We start from the raw sequence: 16,775 nt of genomic DNA, 5'->3' as shown, positions 1-16,775 counted from the left end.
TTGAATAATACCGCTCGTACTGGGCGATACGTACCGGTCCGTCAACAAATCGGTACGGAAATCGCCCGCTATCGAGTGGTAGCGTTGATTGGGGCTATTTCCGCTCGCTGAAAGATTTATGAGTCTAGTTTCTGATAAATCATGTTTTGCATAAATCAGAGTTTTCAACAAAGAGTTATAAGCAAGAGAGTACTGAAAGGTTAGAACCGATAGTCTCTGTTTTACAGATGTCATGGGATCAGTTGAAATAACAGTTTGGGTAGGTAATTAGACTCTAAATTTATCAATCTTGGTATCAAAAGAAAGAGATATAAGTCTATTTTCGGATGAATTTGTTTTTTCCTAAATCAAGAATTTGTGCATAATGTTATGGCTAGAACAATGCAGAAATGTCAAATACTGAAAAATTCTAAATTCACAGTTTTATTCCTAAACGACAGAAATATTATGACGAAGCCAAAATCTTTCAAAATTTTTAGAATTAAGATGAAATTAGAGATCAAGATTTTTATAGGAAGGGGTTAGAACACTTGCCTTAGAAAAATTGGAGTCTTAAATATGTGGAATTGATGCAAAACCTCAAGCCAAAGCAAGGCTTCTTCTTCCTTTATTTCAATTCATCTTTCCTTCTCTTCTCAAACTTACGCTTGTTGTAGCTCCTTTGTTAAGTTTTCCTTTAGTTTCTCCTTTAATTACTTAGGTTTGGCCAACACAAGGATTACTAGGTGGCAAGCATGCATGAAGGAAGCCTATGTGTCATCCATAGAACAAACATAGGTGGAACCATCCTTAGGTTGGCTAGTGACATTTGTTCTCCATTTTTTTAAAACTTAATATGAATCTTTCACAAATCATATCCAATTGTTAAGATTTATATTTAGGTCCCTACATTACAAACAAGCCTTTACAAAATTTTAAAAAATGAGGGATGTTACACTCTCCCCTCCTTAAAAGAAAAATTTAGTCCTCTAAATTTGTCATACCTCCTTCGACCACTGATTTAGAAGCTTTGGAATCTTATTCAATGATAACATATACTCTAGCATGGGCTGATGGTCTAAGAGGCAGTAGCTCTTTCTTCTTCTTAAGAGGGTAATCTTTTATTTTATGATCCAACTTCCCGCAAGCAAAACAGGCTCCAGTTACCCAAAAACATTGACTTGTTTCATGATTTAATTCGCATCTTGCACATGATTGAGTTCTCTACGATGACTTTTCTTTCTCAAATCTAGATGCCTTTACCCTTTTGTTTCTTATTTCAGATTCATCATCTCTTTTACTTTTGCTGATAAACTTGTCCTTATCTTTCTTACCCCTGATTTCTTGAATTTTCAACAAGTCTCTTTCAATTATCAAAGCCCTTTTTATCATATCAGCATGCTTGGAGTTTTAAGGCTGATATTCGACTTCTTATTGCTAGCCTTAGGCCCCTTTCAAATTTTTTTGCTTTTCTAGTTTCATCATCGATTATATGAGTGGCAAATCTGGAGAGTTCAGTGAATTTAGATTCATACTATACTATCGTCAAGTTTCCTTAGATAAGACTCAAGAACTCTAATTCTTTTTGCTCTCTAATGCAATCTGGGAAATATTTATCGTTGAACATTTCTACGAATACCTTCCATGTGATTGGCTCGTGTTTGACTTCAGAAATCCTTTTTATCGTTCTCCATCAGTGCTCAACCTCTCCTTCTAACATAAAGGCGGCAAGAGAAACCTTCTAATCATCAGAATAATTTAAGACATCAAATATCCTCTATCTGCATCATCCATCGTTCTGCTACCATTGGATCAGGCTCACCACTAAAACTAGAAGGAATAAGCACCTTAAATTATCCCATTCTTAGTCCATTCTAATTTGATGTCCCCTATCAACACTTTCATCTCACTCAATTATTCAAAAGAAGATGAAGCAAGAGGAACGGATGTCCTCGACATCATGGATTCCTAAAAGACATCAAAGTAATTTTTCACCGACCACTATAGTTTACTAGACCTCAATATATTTTGCACATCAAACATATCAAATATCTCAGTGATCCTCAAATCATGCTTTGATAGTTAGATGCATAATAAATTTTGAGGATCACTAAGATTTTTAATATATTAGATGCGTAATAAAATTTGAGGTTTAGTGATTTTATTCAGAGATTGATAAAAAAAAAAAATCTCTTTTATTGTTTTTAGGAAGCAAGGATGACGAGATCCTCTGTTTCTCCTGTTGCATCTACTTCTAATCAATTGGGTGATATTATAAGAACTCTGGAGACTATGACAAAGGTGATGCAACAAGTCTGATAAGGAAGAAATGATGGAACGGGGACATCAAATCATACTGGGTTGGGAATTGAATAGTTTAAGAAGCTCAGTCATCCCAGTTTTAGTGGTGAGCCTGATCCAATGATAGCAGAACGATGGATGATACAGATAGAGAAAATATTTGATATTTTAAATTGTCTTGATGATCAGAAGATTTCTCTTGTCGCCTTTATGTTGGAAGGAGAGGCTGAGCACTGGTGGAGAATGATTAAAAAGATTTCTGAAGTCAAACATAAGCCAATCACATGGAAGGTATCCGTAGAAAAGTTCAACGATAAATATTTCCCAGATTGCATTAGAGAGCAGAAAAAATTGGAGTTCTTGAATCTTATCCAAGGAAACTTGACGATAGCACAATATGAATCTAAATTCATTGAACTCTCCAGATTTGCCACTCATATAACCGATGATGAAACTAGAAAAGCAAAGAAATTTGAAAGAGGCCTAAGGCCAGCAATAAGAAGTCGAATATTAGCTTTAAAACTCCAAGCATATACTGATGTGGTAGAAAGGGCTTTGATAATTGAAAGAAACTTGGAGGAAATTCAGGAAATCAAAGGTAAGAAAGATAAGGACAAGTTTATCAGCAAAAATAAGAGAGGGAATGAATCTGAAATAAGAAATAAGAAGGTAAAGACATCTAGAGTTGAGAAAGAAAAGTCACCAAAGAGGACTCAATCATGTGCAAGATACTGGTTTAATCATGAAATAAGTCCATGTTTTTGGGTAACTGGAGCCTGTTTTGCTTGTGGGAAGTTGGATCATAAAATAAAAGATTACCCTCTTAAGAAGAAGAAAGAGCTACTGCCTCTTAGACCATCAGCCCATGCTAGAGTATATGTTATCATTGAATAAGATTCCAAAGCTTCTAAATCAGTGGTCGAAGGAGGTATGACAAATTTAGAGGATTAAAATTTTCTTTTATGGAGGGGAGAGTGTAACATCCCTCATTTTTTAAAATTTTGTAAGGGCTTGTTTGCAATATAGGGACCTAAATGTAAATCTTAGTAATTGGATATGATTTGTGAAAGATTTATATTAAATTAAAAAAAAAATGGAGGACATGTGTCACTAGCTAACCTAAGGATGGTGCCACCTATGTTTGTTCTATGGATGATATATAGGCTTCTTTGTGCATGGTTGCCACTTAGCAATCCTTGTGTTAGCCAAACCTAAGTAATTAAAAGAGAAACTAAAGGAAAACTTAACAAAGGAGCTGCAACCAACGTAAGTTTGAGAAGAGAAGGGAAGAGGAATTGAAGTAGAGGAAGAAGAAGCCTTGCTTTGGCTTGAGGTTTTGCATTAATTCCACATATTTGAGACTTAAATTTTTCTAAGGCAAGTGTTCTAACCCCTTCCTATAGAAATCTTGATCTCTAATTTCATCTTAATTCTAAAAATTTTGGAAGATTTTGGCTTTGTACATGATATTTCTGTCGTTTGGGAATAAAACTGTGAATCTAGAATTTTTCAGTATTTAACCTTTCTGCATTGTTCTAGTCATAACATTATGCACAAATTCTTGATTTAGGAAAAACCAAATTCATCCGAAAATAGATTCATATCTTTTTCTTTTGATACTAAGATTGATAAATTTGGAGTCCAATTACCTACCCAAACTATTATTTCAACTGACCCTATAAAATTTGTAAAACAGAGACTGTCGGTTCTGACCTTTTAGTACTCTCTTGCTTATAATTCTCTGTTGAAAACTCTGATTTATGCAAAACATGATTTATCAGAAACTATACTCATAAATCTTTTTGTGTATATATGATTTGAATGATTTGGAGCATAAATGCCTATTGAAGCATTTTTTCTAATCTAACTCTATGAATTCTGCAAAACATGGATAATGTTCTCTGACCTTTGGTTAGTAAACTATTGACAACTCCGTGTTGGAAACTCCAATTCATATAAATCTTGATTTATCTAAAACTTGATTGATACATCTTTCGAATGACACTTATCTTGTACAAATTGGAGCATAAATGGTTATTCAAATATTTCATGAAATGTTCCTATCAAATTCTACCAAAATCAAGCTTTCGTCGATTTCGTCTATTCTTGTTTCATCTCTTTGAAAATTGATTTCAGCTAAAATCCTTACTTCAGTTGAGCTTTACATTATTACTTCGAATTCCTATATACTCTTGTCCTACAAGTATTTGCATACCTGAATCTGTTATGTAAATTTTATGTTTGTATCGCAATGTTTCGTATAGGCACATGCATTCCGTTGTTCCGCATGTGTTTCCGATATGTGCCAATTTTATTGTTCACATTGTCCTTTTGTACTATGGTATTTTTGGGATTATTTGGACCTTTGCTAGAAATGGTAAAGGGATTATCTGGACCTTTGCCAGAAATGGTAAAGGGTGTATGCATAGAGCCCACGATGCTCTATCGGCCCCCTCTGGCTTCATCTAGACGTGGATGGATGATGCTCTCAAACGAGGGAGATTATGTTTAGGATCCCACTTCACCTTCTATCTGTTTGATATGATATCTAAAGCTTCGGTTATATGCTTTTATTGTGTGCTTTAGATGTTTGAGCTTATGTTTGAGCTTCTATGTGTGCTTTGGATGTTTGGAATGAATGTAACGTCAAATATGACGTTTGAGCTTCTGTTTCGTATTTATTCTTTGATACGTTCCGAAATGTTTATATGTCATCGATACGCTTTGAAATATTTCATATGCCATTGTTATACTTTGAAACATTTCATATGCCATTGATATGCTCCGAAACATTTCATACGCCATTGTTATGTTCTGAAATATTTCATATGCCATTGATATGTTTCGAAACATTTCATATGCCATTGATATCCGAAATGCTCCTTATGTCATTGATATGCTTCAATTAGTCTTTACTCCATTGTTGTAAACAAAACATACTTGGAATGAAATGACATTGTAATTCTGCATTCGTTGAGTGGGTATCTATGAATTCTTGTATCCCTGTCTTGTATTTGGTACCTTATTTGTTTGGAAGTATCCTCTTTCGTTATGGATATATTAGTCGCTTGCTGAGCTCTATATGCTCACTCTGTTGCTATATAAATTTGTCAATGTAACTTGTCGCTTGCTAAAATATTTAAATTGGGCCGAGGTTGTGGAAAGCTAGAAGATTTTGGGGCAAACCTTTAGTGGATGATATGTTTTTTGTTATATAAGTACACTTGGTGTCTAATGGAATGTTAATGGTAAATATGAACTTATGAGTTTTATAAAAGTTGAAAGAACCTCTCATGTTTAGGATTTTGGAATGTTAAGTTAATTTGTGTAATGATATGAACATGTGGTAAATATTGGTTTTTGTGATTGTATATAATAGAACACTTGTGATATTATCCTAAATCGATCGTCACCGCTCGTTACCGAATGGTATTAGTAGGGGGAGAAGAAAGAAGAGGGAGAAGAAAAGAGAAAACATGAAGATCCGACGTCGCTCTCCCTCGACGATCCTGATCCGTCGCTGCCCTCTCTTGCCGGATGCCACAGATGATGTCGCCTCCTCGTTTGAGGCACCGAGGCCTCGACGTTGTCGGCGACTTCTCGTCCACGCGGGGAGAGAAGAGTCTCAGCGACGTCACGAGGAGAAGCGGTTTCTTCTCCCCACGCAGGCAGAAGAAATGAGGCTTTTTTTTTTTTACTTTTTTACGCGGGGAGAAGGAACCCTTAGTTTCTTTTCCCCACATGGGCAGAAACAAAGCGACGTTGCCTTTCTTTTTCTTTTTCTTTTTCTTTTGGGCAGGGAAACTGGGCGACGTCGCCTTTCTCTTTGTTTTTTTTTCATGCGGAGAGGATGAAACGGTTTCTTCTCCCCATGTGGGCAGAAATCGAGCCTTTCTTCTTTTTTTTTTCGCGTGGGGAGAAGGAAACCTCCTCCTCACACGGGCAACGCGTGGGGAGTATCGAGGCAACATAGTATTTTTAATATATATATATATACCAAGCGGTATACCGAAACGTATCGCTCGGTATACTTATACCGTATCGTACCGAGCTGAGTTCGAAACTCCGGTACTGTACGAAATTAAGAACCTTGCTACCATCATCCCTGGCTTTTCTTTTCACTTTAAATTTGAAGTTCTCTTTACATAACTAGGATCTGTGGGTCAATTAGATCTCTACAATATTGTTATTCATCTTCAATTTTTGATATGGAAGAAATAAGTGATCAAATATACTTTTTCTTAGTAGTTATTTGGCTGCCCACTTTTACCCCATTAGAAGATTTTCAAAGTGAACACAAGTTCTATGGAGTACAAATTGCTTGTTGAAGTATCAGGGTAATATTTAGGCAGTCATTTAATTTTTTAATTCCTTATTCTTTTCTTGTTTCTTTGAAATAGTTGTTAAGTTTCAACAGTCTTTGTGATGCCAATGATGCTCCTATCATGATAAAATCCATTTCTCTGAGGAAAATTGACTACCCAAGAGTTAATACTAACAAAAGAACTACCAACTCAACTAGCTCTTTTTCATAATAAAAATTCTCATGAGGTACTCTTGAAGATATACATCCACTATAGTACCTAACTATGACTCTGTATTAGTCTATGAATTTTCCATTTATTACATAAAGAATGCTAAATGTAATTAATTACTCGTGTGCTGTTGTATTGCTATAGTACCACTACAATACCAGCACTACAATATAGCTGTAATATCACCCCTCTCTTCTTTCCTTTTCAGTTTAGAACTTGCTATATTACCTGAATGTTCTATGATTTCCATCTTGAGAGAGGGTTGCTGGTCATCAAATCCCAGTTTCCATCTAAAACCTTAACCAAAATAAGCCAGCTGCTGCCCTTATTCATCTAGTGCTGATCAAACACATCCTAGCACTCATAGGTTCCATTTTTTGAAGACATGGTGATTGAATAGTTCTGAAGTTCAGATTGATTCTATTCTGCATCAGAACAATTCTCCACTCAATTTTACTTTGTCACCAAGGTCAACTGTCTTGCATGATCACTGTGTTGTCGATGTTTCATCTTCACATGCTGGTGAAGAATGCAGATATAGGTGATTCAGATGAATTTTGTTACAAGGAGCTCCATAATTGTTTTACGTGGACAATTGCATATTTTAAGATCTGGTGAAGAAATTGATCAAACCTTATAAAATGGATCCATAGATCTTGTTGCACATTTTCTTTTTGTTGCTGTTGATTGTCAAATGTCCTAACTAAAGCATTATGTTAAAACTTCAGGTGCCAATACCTCACTCCTTGCTGTATCCAATGAAGATGTTATATTAATTGATTAATCACTAGGAATAGGTGTGGAAAATCCCATAATTAAGGGATTATATAATCCCATACTTAAGGGAATCTATCCCTTATTTTGGGCGACTTAATCAGCATTAAATCAGCCCATATTATAGAAAATAGATTAGAATGAAATATTGTACAAAATCAATTTCCTTAGTTGTATAGTTTGTAATCGGCTTATATGTCTTCCTTTGTATACAGAAAGGAGTATGAATGAGAAAAACTATATTCCCTTGTGTTTATAGTATTAGAGCTCGGTTCCTATAGAAATAATTTTTCTTCTTTCATTCAACCTTAATTGCTGAAAAAATTTCCTCTATTCTGCCACTCTTCGGAACAGCCCCTAACTATTTCTTTTTCGTTGTTTACTTGTGGGGAACCTGTGCTACTATGTCCAGAGGAGAGAAGATGAAACCAATACTTCCATCTCCAACAAACAACTTAGCTGACAATCCATCCTTGCTGATTACAACATATGAACTCGACAAACAAAACTTTCTTCATTGATCTCAGTCCGTAAAGTTGTATTTTTGAGGGAGAAAAAAGATCGGCAATATGATCAGATTAACAACAACACCTGTAGAGGATGATCCATTTTAATCGTGGGATTCTAAAATTTCCATGATCATATCATGGTTGATAAACTCTATGGAACTAGAAATTGGCCAAACATATATGTTTTTATCAATAGCAAAGGAGCTATGAGATGTTGTGGTCAAGACATATTCAGATATGGAGAATTCCAAGGTTTTTAATCTTGTATCGTACTGACATATCGAGCCTTGCTTGGTACGGTACATACCAATGTATTGAGCGGTACGCCTAAAATAGGCATAAAACCCTCCGAGAAAACCTAAAAAAAAGGAAAAAAAGTTACGATAGTGTTTTTAAGTTAGAAATAAATATACATTTAATATATTTTTAGCAAAACTAATGTAAATTAGGTAAGAATAGTGCCACATATCTTTTTCGGGCTTTGAGGAGTAGCCTTGTGTAAGGTTCGTAATTTCGATTCGTTCTGGATAGTCCTTCCATTAATATTGAATTATCTACGAAAAAATTATTTTAATTGTTAGATTATTTTGTATACAATTGAAACTTTAAGATTCAAATGAATTAAGTAATCACATGTGTAGATATACTTGATTCCTTGATTCTACCACCAAAACGAACGACGGGCCTCCATAGGTGGTGGATCGGGGTCCTCGATCCTATGTATCTGCATATCAATATGATTTGTTTGTTGTATCCCATCTTGAAATTGATCCTATGATATAGTGTATTGATACATCATATGTCATTGGTGCATCAATGTGGTGATGGTAGTAGGTTGATCGTCGTGAATCACATGAATCCGAGGTGGCTCCTAAGGCATGTATTGGTGAATGTAAGAACTTTTACTTTCGCTACTGATCTATTGTTTCGTATCATACTATTGCTCGGAGAAGTATGACCAACTATCATCGTACTACTGTTCGCCGTAAGATTCTCCATAATACGACGATCGTGAATATGATGAGCTTCGTTCTGTGTCTACATCATGTATGTTAATCCTCCCAAATTAGCCTCCTAAATTTGATCCAATCCACAAATCGTTGCTTTATTGAGTTCAGGAGAATGAAAATATGAGAATAAGAGAACGATTGTGAGTAAAAATGAGTTTGAAAGAGTTTAAGAAAGTATCAATGAAATAGATTGAAAGAGGGGGGGAGGAAAGGGTTTAAAAACCCTTTAGGATGCCTCCAACGGTCAAATTGGCCGTTTGCTATAATTTGATATGGTCGGTTTCGACTGTTACCGCTTGGTACAGGTTAGTAACAGTCGAAATCGGCCCGCACAATACAGGTTGGTAACGGTCGAAATTTTGATCGTTACCACCCGGTACAACCCTGTATCCCCCAATGTGGGGCCAAAAATCTGATACCGCACGGTAGCATGCGGTCCGCGTCCCTATAGGTTGGCGAATCGATATGTACCACTCGTACCGGGCGATACAATACGAGATTTAAAACCTTGGGGAATTCAGCCCAAGTATTTGAGATTACAAACATGATTAAAGTGCTTAAAAAAAGTAATACTAGTGTTATAAAATACTTTAATACCTTGAAGACACTTTGGCAAGGGCTTGATATTTTTTATGATTATGACTGATGATATGCTGTTGATATTGCTCGATACATAAAAATGCTTGAGAGAGATCGAGCCTTTTAATTTTTTATAGGTTAAATAAAGAACTAGATGAAGTTCGTGTACGGATATTGGGGAATGATCCTGATAGAGATGAATCCTGACACCCCCCAACTTCGCCCGTCAGGTAAGCAACACCTAAACGAAGGCCCGGAGCCACCAACTCCCTACGACAATCGACAGGAGGTCACATCACCTGCCCCGACTTCCCGAAGTGGGCTCGCAGGAACTACTCCTCATCGATCCCATAGCTGGGAGAATAAATCTGCACCGCATTAATGGTCGGTGGCATCGCCTGGCTTCACCAACCTTCCCTTTTGGACGAACGACGAGGGGATCGTGCCCTGCCTGACCCAAAGAAGCAAGAAAGCCCAATCGGAGGCATCATCCCGATAGTCCCTAAACGCTGCCCTTGGGAGCATGCATCGACAAGTCGCCCGCGTTAAATGTTTCCACCATGTTGCCCTCGGGAGGCGTCATCCTTGACGGAGGCCCATTTGCTCCACCCAGCGGTAGATAAGAAAAAGTCATGTCCCAGGCCAAGTTAGGGTAGACAAGAAAAAAGGACTCTTTACTCTCTTAATTCATTATTAATACTATTGTCTTTCTCCCTTTTTGCTTTCCTGACTTAAGCATCGGAGGGGTCAAGCTTGTTGTGCAGGGTCATCAACATAGATCGAAGGAGCAACTAGAAAGCTACTCAGCAAAGGAGATCGCCCAACTCCCAAACCAAGCTTCACCGCTCGAAGACTGAGCTGCTCCTAGCGCACTACCTCTTCCTATAGCTTCCTTGGTCCTGCCCGCAACGTCTGCTCTCTACGTCAACCAAGAATTATCATTGGAAGGGACCTGCACTTTTGGCAGAGAACCAACTGGGCCGACTCACCAGTCGACAATCTTTGTGTGTTAACATTTTGGCGCTAGAAGGAGGGTCGAATGCTGTAGGAGCGTCTTTGTTAAATCTTGGATTTTGATGATGAAATCAATTGATGAGTTTATGAACTAATGAGTGTTTGAGAAAAGTGACGCAGGACAAACTTCGATCATGTAAAGGCAAATCGATTGAAGTAGGAGAATCAGACGTTCGATCGGAATACATTATGTCAGAGATCGGGTATCGGGCCAAAAGGATTGGGCATTGCACCAAGAAGATCGGATGTTGCGGGAGGTCAACATGCCGATGGATCGAGCAATATGCACCGAAGGATAGGACGACGCGTTGGAAGTTTGGAGTTTGGACAAAGTACCGGATGAACTAATGACATGTCGAAGAACGTAGGCTTCATGATTGTAATCATTGTGTCTTGATCGAAGTAGTTTAAGTGTCTAATTGAGTTAGTTTTGGGTATAACCATGCCAACTTAATTAGGAGCCCATTGGGCCTGAATTAGGATTGAATTGAGCTTATTGGAAGGCTAATTCAATGACCTGAGGTTGGGTCAGGCGGTGGAACCGCTTGTGAGCTAGAAAGTACGGAATGTACTTTTCCAGAAAACTTGATGGTCGTACTACCAGAGTCAGCGGTGGTACCGCCCAGACTAGCAGTGGTACCGCCAGAACACAGTCTCCCAGGCTGTGTCAAGCGATGGTCTGCTTGGCCAGTGCTCAAACTATTAGGCGGTGGTACCGCTAGTACCCCGAAAACCCGGGGATTTGAATTTTTGGCTCTATTTCTGAAGCTATTTGGGGCCTATAAATACCCCTCTCATGCTTGCTTGACAAAGCATGAAAAGCTTGTGATTTTAAAGTGTTGTAAACTCTTGAAAAGTGTTGAGTCTCTTTCTCATCGAGTCTAAAAGTTATTCTAAGGGAGATGAGAGGTCTTTTGTAAAAGAAGGGTGTACGGGTTCTCTCCTAAACCTGTAAAAAGGAGAAAGAGTTATAACAAGGGTAGTTGATCTTCGCCCATTGAAAGAAGATCGGTAGTGAAAGCCGGTGGCCTCGAAAGAAGAGGAATCGGGAGTGGACGTAGGTCAATACGACTGAACCACTATAAATCTAGTTTGCATTTCTTCTTTTGCCTTGATTTACTTATTAAGCAATCCTTACTCGCACTTTTTGTTAAATCACATTTTCGATACAGATTTATTGATCGAACTTTCAAACCGAAATTTTTCGAAAGCACTAATTCACCCCCCCTCTTAGTGCCTTTACGATCTTAACAATTTGTATCAGAGCCAAGTTCTCTCAGTTATTTATGCACCGTAATTCTGAAATTTCAGATGGCTGTAACAACATATAATACGTCTCTGCCAGTTTCAGACAGATATCAAAATGGTTAGTGAATCTTAGCAGCATGCTTTCTCTATGGTTTATTGTCAGAATATGAGATGAGATTTAAGTCTCGTTTCTTTTTTTACAGGAAAAGTACAGATTTCGCTTGTTTGGAACTCAAGAAATGAACACTCGGAGAATCATGAAAAGTTGAATGCTTTGTCTAATGTAAGTTCTTTATTTAATTGCTTCTCGATTCCCAAAAGGTTTTCCTATATATATATTTTCTCTTTTAATATTTCTTGTATTATGCTTTGCAGTTTTTGTGGAGAAATGGTGGAGCAAGAAGTAGCAACCATTTAATTCACTCAATATGGGCTAACTTTCAGACATCAAACAGCAATGTATGTGAATGGTACACGTGTCTATTCTTAATGTTTTAATATTAGGTTATCTGTATTCTATTAACTGTTGCTATAGATGGCTCTCTGCTCATCTTTGAGTTTTTTCTGATTACTTGCTTGATATATATTATATCAATATCCATTACATAGGAACTATTAAAAAGGGAACTTTCAGGTAGATAAATTATCTTCCTTTTCTTTGCTTAATAATGGAGATTGGATATGTTGGAGACAGAAAACAATGGTGTGGAAGAAGGATCTTCTTCTTCTCTTTTTCTCTTTCTCTTCCTCATCTTATGTTTTTCAATGTCGCCAAGAAGACAAAGTCATTGAGACCTGACCCAAGGTTGATGTTTCAAGCCCTGGAGGGCTAAAGTTTTACTTGTCAGGATCTGATATAGGTTCAAAGCCTTTGATCCAGGACCACCTTATTATAAAGCTTAGAATGCCATAGTCCGGGCAGGCTTTTATTTTAAAAGCCTTGGTAAAGTATGGTCAGTGTACTGCTTGTTGCTTCGGCTAGTATAATCCTGAACGACTACAATAACCCAAGCAGCAGTTTGAAAGCTATTATCGGAACCACTAATCTTTAAGCTGAATCAATTGAATAACCAATCCATGATAAAGCCTAGAACTAGATACAAATAGGGGATACTGATATTATAAGATACCTTAATATGTCACCTTTAGATTGAGGATTCGATATGACAACAAAGAGAATTTTAAATATATAATATTAAATATGACATTAGGTTGATTTCCATGATAAATAATACCAACTAGCTAGAGTATTATCTCAACCAAGGGTCAACATGGATCCTTTTATACCAGTGAGCTTTGCATAAGGTAATATTTCTAGTTAAATAAAAAATTCAAGTCTTTTTTTAGTGTTTATAGTCATGGTTTGCCTTACTGGTCCGTGATGATATATTGATCGATCATCGGTATAGTACGTATCGAATTGTGTCAACATACTAATACATGGTATCGTGGGGCTTACCGACAAATCGGTATGCACTACTCATATTGTTCCCATGTCGAACTGGTATGTACCGCTCATACCGGACGGTACATTGCGATACGACAAACCTTGTTTCTAGTAAAGTCTCCTTATGGCTCCTTATGAGTCTTTGATTTTTTTCATTTTTAGGTCTTTCAAATAGGTATTTTTACTGAACTTGTGTCATTTAAAGATTGAATGCTTAAAGATAAAAGGTGGTCATTTAGGAATTTACAAATCATTTTCAAGATTCTATGGAAATTTAAATTTTTTTTTTTGAAAAAGCGAAAGATGAGTTATACTGTTTTTAAATTAGGTTATGAAGAAGTATAATCATGTTTAAAAATAATGTAACTCCAAAAAGATAGTTTTTCTTTAAAACTTAAGAAAATATTCTTTGATAATATTAATAAGTTTTTGACCCAGTGTATTCCAGTGTATTGTTAGAAAAAATAGGAGGTGAATTATGTTGTTTAGAGACTGAGGTTACACTAGTTTAAAATAGAGATAAAAACAGTATAACCCCAATTTTTTTTTATAATATTCAAGTGGTTATTGACCCAAAGTGGTTGTTAATTCATCTTAAATTGGGCAAAATAAAAAATACACAAATTCAATCTTTTAAGATTGAAATTAGTAAAATACTCATTTTAATGGCTGAATAATGAAAAGTGTGGTTAGTTACATTGTTTTTGAGAAGTGACCCAAAAACAATATAAATTCTTTTAAAATAATGTAGCTCAGGTTTCTAGAAATAATTTTTTCTTTAGCTTCAGAATTTTTTTTAATATTCAATTAGTTTTTGGTCCACGGTGGTTGAAAATTCACCTTAAATTGGACAAAATAAAAATTACAAGTTCAACCTTTTAAGGTCAAAATTTGTAAACAATACCCATTTTAAAGCCTTGAAAATGGAAACAAGTCATTTAGGCCTTTGTAAATCATTTCGACGTTTTTAAAAAGACCCTAAAAATAATAGTATAAACTCATTCAAAAATAATAAAAAATAGTGTAACTTAGGCCTTTTACAAAACTAGACAAAATATTCAAGTGATTTTTGGCTCAAAGTAGTTATAGATTCATCTTAAATAGGATAAAATAAAGAAAAGGATAAATTCAACCTTTAAGGGCAGAAATTAACAAAAATACTCATTTTAATGGTTGCAAAATGGTCATTTGGGTTTTGCGAGTTATTTCTAAGTTTTCTGAAAATTTCAGAGTTTTTGGGATTATTTACATTGTTTCTGAATAGGGATTCTAAAACTTCAAAAGGGTAATTTATGGTTTTTCTATGTTTTAGTTATCTTTTGACATAACTAGATCCATATTAGTATCTTATTATGAACAATTATGGTTGATTAGTGTATTTCCCTTAATGTTAGGCCCAAATAGGTCCATTATCATACTTTAGGTACAAAGTAGGCTAATTTTGCTTAATCATAACTAGTTAATGGTGAATAATTTGGGGTTATTATTTTTCTTTATTTTTTGCACAATTAGGGCCATTATCTTATTTTTAGGGCTAATTTGAAGATAATTAGGCTTAATAACAGCATGTTAAGGGTGATTAGTATGTCTGCCCCAAATAGGTCCATTATCATACTTTCAGGTGCAAAGTAGGCTAATTTTGCCTAATTATAACTAACTAATGGTGAATAATTTGGGGTTATTATTTTTCTTTATTTTATGTACAATTAGGGCCACTATCTTATTTTTAGGGCTAATTTGAAGATAATTTGGCATCTAATAACAGCAAGTTAAGGGTGATTAGTATGTCTACAATCTATGCTCAATTAGGTCTGTTACGTTACTTTTTATGCCAATTTGAGGTAATTAGACTTAATCTCATCATGTTAAAGGCGAGTAGCGTGTCTCTTAAATCTAGAGTCAATTAGGTCCATTATCTTATTTTAAGGCCAATTTGGGGGTAATTAGGCCCAAAAACCTACAATTACTAATCATTTGTGATTCATTTACACTTTATTCTTATTGAAATTGCATTAAATTGGAAAAAAAAAAGGGGTTAGAAAGAGTTTTTTTTTATTTTTCAGTCATTTTCTGACCAATTTTTTTTAAAATTGGTATGTATTGGTGTACCGACTTATGGTATGCTACTATCGATTGATGTGGATTGGTCTAGACTAGGACCGACATCGATGGTTGGCATGAGATAATGAACCTTGTGTAAATTCATCTTAAATTAGAAAAAAAATAAAAAAGGTACAAATTCATGTTTTTAAGGCTAAAATAAGTAAAAATATCCATTTTAAAAGTTTAAAAAATGAAAAATATGGTCATTTAGAATTTTTGTTGATATTTTGAAACTTTCAGAAAAAGTGGGAGGTGAATTACATCGGAATAGGGATTCAAAATGACCATATTTTTCATTAGTCTTTCAGAAAAAGTTGTGAAGAAAAATGACATTTAATCTTTTAAGTTTAAAATTAGTAAAAATACCTATTTCACATACTTGAAGAGGAAAAAATATCATCAAAAACTTTGTAAGTCATTTCCAATGTGTTCTGAAAATTTAAAAAATTTTAGATTTTATTATTATTTATTTAAATGTGACAATAAAATTATTATTATATTATGCTTTTACTTTATATTTAATAATATTATTTTTATTTTATTTTTAAATTTGCTTGTTTTTATAATGTTTTATTTGTAATTTTAAGATCAATTTCCTATAATGTGGTTTCATAATAATATTTATAATTGAATAATATTATTTCATTTACTTTAATATTTTAAGATCAATTTACTTTATATTTAATAATATTATTACATTTTATTATACCTTAAATCACTCTTTAAAGTTTCATAATGTGGTTCTTTATCTTAATTCTCTATAATTAAAGATATTTTGAAGATCTAACTTCATCACTCATTCATCAACCATCTTTTTATTTTTTAAAAATTTATTAAATAAAATAGTCAATAAAATTATTTCTTGATCTCTTAGACTCCTTTAACCTTAATGGGATACTACCATCTCCCACACTATTTTTTATTTTCATTACTCTTCAAGCTTCTTTTATCTTTTATTTGATGTCTTTGCTCTTTGCTCTTTCCCTAGCTTTAGCGAATTGAAAAATGTCGTTTTTCCAATTAAACTATCATGAAAGTTCTTGTTAGTTGGAAGGCACTTTAAGAATGCAGTAGCAAAAAATTATGATAGACAAAGTGCAATAACCGATTCAATTTTACTAAACTTAATTAAAGTACCAAAAAATATTATGTCTAGTTGTATATGATTTTCATCTATAGTTAAAAGATTTACACTCAAAAGCTTTGCCAAGAAGTAATTCTTGAGTATCCTATAAGTATTAAATATATATGTTTTTAAATTAGTCTTGGTATTGTA

At 34.9% G+C, this 16,775-nt stretch overlaps 1 protein-coding gene across 1 annotated transcript in view; it reads left to right on the top strand.

Annotated features, from left to right (window-relative positions):
* Positions 1-16,775, top strand: part of LOC135599162 (uncharacterized) — a 34,730-nt gene that overhangs the window by 12,678 nt on the left and 5,277 nt on the right. Inside the window, exons 6-8 of the mRNA XM_065093960.1 lie at positions 12,013-12,067; positions 12,153-12,232; positions 12,325-12,408. Of these exons, the coding sequence (XP_064950032.1) occupies positions 12,013-12,067; positions 12,153-12,232; positions 12,325-12,408 (219 nt within the window). The remainder of the gene's footprint in view (positions 1-12,012; positions 12,068-12,152; positions 12,233-12,324; positions 12,409-16,775) is intronic.

This window comes from Musa acuminata, chromosome BXJ2-1 (genome assembly GCF_036884655.1).
Source record: "Musa acuminata AAA Group cultivar baxijiao chromosome BXJ2-1, Cavendish_Baxijiao_AAA, whole genome shotgun sequence".
Classification (NCBI taxonomy): domain Eukaryota; kingdom Viridiplantae; phylum Streptophyta; class Magnoliopsida; order Zingiberales; family Musaceae; genus Musa; species Musa acuminata.
This window is presented reverse-complemented; position numbering and strand designations above follow the sequence as displayed.